The 6,523-nt window shown below is 33.7% G+C and overlaps 1 protein-coding gene across 1 annotated transcript in view; it reads left to right on the top strand.

The window, feature by feature from the left end:
- Positions 1 to 271: 271 nt before the first annotated feature.
- LOC104499648 (leucine-rich repeat and IQ domain-containing protein 1-like) overlaps positions 272 to 6,523 on the top strand; it is a gene marked incomplete at both ends in the record, with an annotated part of 70,137 nt that continues 63,885 nt past the window's right edge. Inside the window, 3 exons of the mRNA XM_010143179.1 lie at positions 272 to 345; positions 627 to 720; positions 4,500 to 4,676. Coding sequence (XP_010141481.1) covers positions 272 to 345; positions 627 to 720; positions 4,500 to 4,676 — 345 coding nt within the window. The remainder of the gene's footprint in view (positions 346 to 626; positions 721 to 4,499; positions 4,677 to 6,523) is intronic.

Raw genomic sequence — 6,523 nt, 5'->3', positions numbered from 1 at the left:
GATTCTAAGCAGGAAATGCAAGAAACAGATAAATATTTACCAGATAAAACAAAATGTTAGTGAGTAAATATAAAAACTGAGCTACTGAGAAGATTAAGAAGTATTTTCAAGTTAAAATTTCAGTAATTAGTTCTAGCACCCTGGATAGCTAAATGCGTATTTTCTTACGTAAATAAGTAAATTGTCATAACTATAAAAGATTCTGGTGCCTTTCTGTTTATGACCTGCTGTTTCATTTAATAGAAGAATTCCTCTTCTGTTTTGTTCTTAGATTAACTGAGCTTGTGCCTTTAAATTCATTTGTATCTTTGGAAAAGCTGGATATCAAAAATAACTGCTTGTCAGGTGAGCTGACCCCATCCAAACAAGAACTTCTTAATTAAATTATAAACTTATTTGAATTTGACTGTTCCCCTTTTACTTATGAGACATTTATACAGAAACCATAGAAATATTTTCCAAACATGGATGTTATAGATATTAATTTTAACTACACTGTACAGGTAGCAGAATTGCTTGTAGTATTTCAATTTTTGGTACGTTTTGCTTTCGTGTAAGACTTTCTGAGAAATAATAGGGTTCTGCATGCAGATTTATATTTAATTTTCTTTCTTACCACAATACAGACCTTAAAGGTGTCATTACGTGGTTAAGTGGCTGCCAGAGTCTGAGGGAGTTGTCACTCAGTGGAAATCCTCTTCTCCAAGAAAGGAATTGGAGGTAACATAATAAATTAATTTACTGTATCAAAATCAGTCAAAGATTACATATATATACATCTTGCTGATCAATCAAAATCAGCTAAAACTTGGTGTACGTCCATTAGTTAAATGGTAGAAATGAGGTAAGTATGAACACTACCACAAACTGGAAAAGATTTATGTGAAAATAAGAAATCAAATTAAATTCTGTGATCTTTATTTTTTAAGAATTCTAGGTTGTAGTTTTGTTTAATCAAAAATTTTGATCTTTGACCTGGCACTTGGAACCTTAATAAAGAAGTAGTTTGTGCTAAACTCAGCAGTGATCCCAATATACTCTTTAACTGTTATCCCAAATTAGTATTTTTCTTTATGACAATTTCTTTAGGCAGATGGAGAAATTATAAAGATGATATAGGCCTTCTGTGCTGTTTATTTGTAACTGCTTCTTTGTCCATTGATCACCGTATCTTCTTTTTCAGCCTGAATTCTGGTTCGTCTTTACTGACAAGGTTACCACCATTGATAACTTTTAAGTTTCTGACTGACGTCCAGCTGGTCTGACCTTTATTACTCTATTTTACATTTCATTAAAACTTCTGCACAAAAACATGACCATTCACTGAACCTTTTTCTCCTCCTTCATCTGCACTGTTTAAAACCTTTATTTTTTTTCCTGGATTATTAATGTTCTTACACTGCTTACTTGCCATTCTCAGAACTATCAGTTTCTGACTGTCTATCATATAGCTTCTTAGTGTTTCTCTTTCTCCTTTGCTTTTTGAAAAAATAAAATCTGAAAAAAGAAAATTAGAGCTGGTCCTAGAGCCTGTTATATGTATATTCATAAAAAACAGATAAGGTAGAAAGGAAACTTGACGTAGGAAGTGACATGCCATCACCAGAGTCCCTGAAATGGTATAGTTCTGATAGGATTATATGAATAAAATTGTACATGGATAGTTCTTTTTTAGAATAGTATAATTTTTTGTATTTTAGAAGAAGTCTCCCAGTCTCTTGAAAATTCTCCAGTCTGAAACCCCGTATGTGGGCCGATGCCATGAAGATTTTAATCTGAGAGAGCTGCTTAGCGGAAGTACAGCAGTGCTTTTAATTTAATGTGAAATGTTCTTTCATCTTCTGTGGAATTAATCCTTTCTAGTCTATAGGCCTTCAAGAGCAGAATGACGAGTCAGAAATGCAGTTTTAAATTTTCAGGTGATGTTCCAGAATACACATGTTGAAATGGTAGCGTGTCTCTTAGTGAACTCTTACTATGATTCTATTAAATATACAAAGAAGCATTTAATCAGTAAGAGCTTAAATCATCACCAATTCTTTCAGCTAAGAAAATCAAGTGTTTACTTAGGAAAGCGTTGACATAATAAAATGTTTGAGGAAATTAAATGAGACACATCAGTTGGACTTTCATTTTGTATGTAATTAGAACAGGTGACTGAGATATTTTATTAGAAAAATATGAGGGTGGGTTTGGGGTTTTTTTTAGCCTAGCAGTTTTGAAGAATGACCAAAATTGTTCCTTGTATAATTTCAAGTCTGTTAAAGGTGAGGCTTTACAGGAGAGTGTTACACAAGAATGTGTTTAGATAAATTGTGTTTGCATTTGCTGTATTAGATTGCCTTGTGTAGTGTAACGATACTAGTGTAACAACAGCAAAGTTTGGGGTAAGTGAGTTTTGGAGCATGTGTTGTATTAAGAGAAAAAATAAAACCAAAATCACCCTTACATGTATATCTTCCATTAGGAGATTTTTGTACAATTTTCTGATTAGTATTTCTGTGGGAAAAAAATTTGTTTGAAACTTTTAGTTGGAAATATTTGAGTAGTTTAAAAGGTAGGTGAACAAATACATCCTTGGTTGGTTAGCTGGTTGGTTTTTGAATGAACAGACTTATTTGTGCTCCCATTACTGCAGGTAATTTTGTGAATAAAATTCAGTGACTGTGACAATATTTTTAATTCCCATTTGCATTGTTTTAATTCCTAGTATTTTACATAACTGTTATTTCACTTGTAACCTGGAAGGGAAAAGCTTTCTGAATTCCAATTTAACTATAAGCACTGACACTTTAGATTGCTTGACCTAATAGAGCTTTTATGATTAGACAAGAGATTCGTTTGTCCAAAGGATTTAAAGTATAGGGTACTATAAAATATGGATTTGCTGAATACAGCATTGACCATAACTTCAGGCAATATGTTCCAGTGAACTTTATATAACCCCCTGATACCAACAAAGGAATTAGTTGTAAAATTTCCCAATTGGTTTTGTACTTTCATGTCCAGCCAGCGATAACACCAACAAAAGTGAAGTGGTAAGAAATTGCTTTTTAAAAATTAACCCCTGGGATCAGTCTGACCACTCCTAGGGGAATGTATTTCAATGCTGTAATGATTAATAGAGCCTCTTAAGTGACAGAATATTCACCAGGAAGTTTTCACTAAATGAAGTATTGGCTCAGCCCTTCACCAGGTGAAACCCAGCTGGAAAAACTAGTGTTGAGATCCCATAGCTCTAAGACACAATACTTCCAGCATCAATCAACTTTGATATGGCACTTTTGTGATGTATCACTGGTCAACACCAGCTTTGGTAATTCTCTCCACGTGTCCAGAGACTGTCTATCTAAACACGTAATTTTATTCCAAATGTATTTCAGACAGTGTTATGCTTACTTTAATGGGCAGTAGAGAAGGCAAGTTGTATATTTGAAAAAAGCTAGTATTTTATTATATTGATCTACATATTGGAATATTCTAACTCAGTCATAGAAACTGTCTTTGATTTTAAACTTAGTGTGTATAGTCTGAGCTGACTAACAGTCCTTTATCTTCACAGGGAATAGTTAGGGAGTTCTAAAATTTTGAAAACAGTATTACCATTTTAATATAAGGGGACGTACACTCTACAATAAATATTCCTTCAAGAGTTCTTAAGTGTTACTTAAAATAAGATAAAAAGAAAATATTGAGTGCTGATGTATTGATTTAAAGAACTTTTCTGTCCTGCAACTTTCAATGAATCTGGTCTGGAAGAAGAAATACAGGAAAGAAGGTTGCAGTACTAGATTATGTTTCACAATAACCTAGAAGAGAGAGCATTGATAATACTATTTTTTAAATAGGTAGATAAATTTCTCATATATATATTTTTCTTACATCAGTGATCCCAACTGTCCTTTTCATAGCAAGGAAGTGTCATTTCTACTGTCATCCCTTTCACTGACCCAAATTCAGTATTTCAAGTGTGGATTTTTTTCCCCATCAGTCATACTGAATATCATGTTGCTTTATGTGGTGTAGGCAAGTGGTAAAGGGAGTAAGACTGACAGTGTTTAGTATTGTGTGCAGTTTTTAATTCTAAACCTTCAATGTGTCCACAAAATCAGTGATGTATCTTAATCCTATGATTTAGTTTGCCCTCTTGCCAGCTTAAAGGTGCCTATGTATAAGCATGTCAAATTTTCCTGTTATTGTTAAGTAGTCAGAATGCTGTCTCTAGTGAACTGAGAATGTTGCCATTGACCTGCCTGGGGTTAGTATTTCAGCAGTGGTCTTTATACCAACAAAGTATTAAGAAATCTGTCTAAGTTCCGTGGCTTATTAGGAACAAAATTTTATTTAATCTATGAACATATGAAGTAAGGACAGATATATACAAATACTTAAGAGAACTATAATCATGTTCTGTCTTGTTATATTATTGTATCACTGAAACGGGAGTTTTAGCATCGGAACATTTTTGTAAAACTAATTATGACTTTTTCTTTTCTAAGGCCTTTTTTGTGTAAGGTCCTTCCTAGTTTACAGTTTCTTGATGGTGAAATCTTAAACTATCATACTTTACCCAGAACTGAAAGAATCAAAGAATCAGAATCAAGAACTTTTCTGGAACTATGTCAAGTTCAAATTGAAGAAAATGTTCTACTGAAAAAAAAGGCTGCTGAAATGGGGTATGTATTTATGTGAATATAAATTTCATTCAGAAATATGTTTTCATGTATTGTTTGTGTAGTTCTCCGTGTCTTGTGAATTTTACTTAGCTTTTTGCCTGGAGATGTATTATGTTAAGAAAGAGATTAGAATTATTCACTTCAGTGCAAAGAGTATTTCAAACAAAAAGATATGTGGGCCTTGACTTTTGCTTGTTGAAGTTTGAGAAAACAGGTAGCTCAAACCCTTCAGGTAGTAGTAGTTGAATTCACGCACACAGCACAGTACCATGGCATGTGGGAATAGTAGCTTAAATCATGAAAGTGATACAATCCTAGTAACATGATTTCTAGCTTTAGCTTAATAAAACCTAGTTTGGCTATTGGTGGAAATATGCTATATCTTTTTCCTGCATTAGTTTTCCATCTATGTATCATTAATGTTCTAAATGATTGCAAAAGGTTTGACTTCTTTTCTCTTAAAGTAGTGGATCAGATGGCTCTATTTGCAGGTCTTTGATTTTGTCTCACTTAATACCTTTATCATTATTACCATGGTTAGTTGTCCAGTGACTTCAGCTTAGACATTGCAAGTGGTAATTTGTCATATATACTTGCTATCTTTTCCTCACTTTGCAATGTTTAAATAGCTCAAACTTATCTTTTTTTTTATTATTATTTTCTTCTTTCTTAGTTCCTTTTCATTTCATTCTAGATTTACAATGTCCTCATAGTCCTTTTAATATCCAACTTGTCTGCTGATGTTTGGAAAGACGGTTTCCTTGATCCTGCCAGATAGTGAACATTATCCCAGGGCAGGTGGATCATGTGACATTTGACAATGCTTTAGTCTGAACTTCTTGTCTACTTTGTTGGTTTAGGAAAAGTGCTCACTTTTTTTTTTTAAAAACTACCTGTTTTGCCTTTACATGTAAGCCTGTATATTCATGGTGTTTTGTAATCACCTAACAGGTTATTACATTAATGTATTATTGGCTTTAACAAAGCTGCAGTAAAATCTTCATAGCTCACAAAACAGATTTATTTGAAAAGAGGTTCATATTAAGAATTAGATTGAAGCAGTCTGGGATAAATTATGTAGTGCAGTTTTCTATGACAGATGTAATGTCTGGATGATTCCTAGAACTCACACGTTTCTCCATCAAACCCTCAAGTTATGTCTTCTCCAATTTTGTGATTTTTGGCTTCTGGTTTGCAGACAGGAAGCTGATATTTTCTAATCTACCATTTTGAAATAGTGTTCTTTCTTTCCCTTTTCCTAAACAGAAAAAAGGAAAGGCTGAAAAAAGTACTCCATCTCCTTTATGGTAGAGAAAATTTTCTTATGTCTGAGATTTAGGATCTGTTTCATCAGTGTCCTCTGAAGAAAAAAAAAATGCCAGTCTGTAATTAGGATATAACTTGTTAGAGAGTATAAATGTAGAATCTAAGGACCTACATTCACATATATTACTGCAAGGTGGTAAAAAATGGGAGGGAAAGATGGTATTCACAAAATTTAATGATTTATTTAACCATGGTCTATATGGATGGACAGCTAGGCAGGTAAGAAATTGGTTGGGTAGTTAGGCTCATATTATCCATTAACTATTAATGGCTTGAGCTATGTTCTGGAGGCTGACTTGTCCTTCTAACATCTTTATCAAAGAACTGGAGAAGGACATGGAATCCACACTTACCACGCTTGCAGATGACAATAATTTGGAGGAGAATGTTTACGTGCCTGAAGGCAGGACTACCATTCAGAAGGACCTAGGCAAGCTGGGGAGACAGGCCAACAGGGGCCTTGTAAATTCAACAAGGACAAGTGCAAAGTTCTTTACTTTTGAAGGAGTAATCTCTTGCAA

Source organism: Buceros rhinoceros, unplaced genomic scaffold (genome assembly GCF_000710305.1).
Source record: "Buceros rhinoceros silvestris isolate BGI_N320 unplaced genomic scaffold, ASM71030v1 scaffold6629, whole genome shotgun sequence".
In the NCBI taxonomy this organism is placed as follows: domain Eukaryota; kingdom Metazoa; phylum Chordata; class Aves; order Bucerotiformes; family Bucerotidae; genus Buceros; species Buceros rhinoceros.
This window is presented reverse-complemented; position numbering and strand designations above follow the sequence as displayed.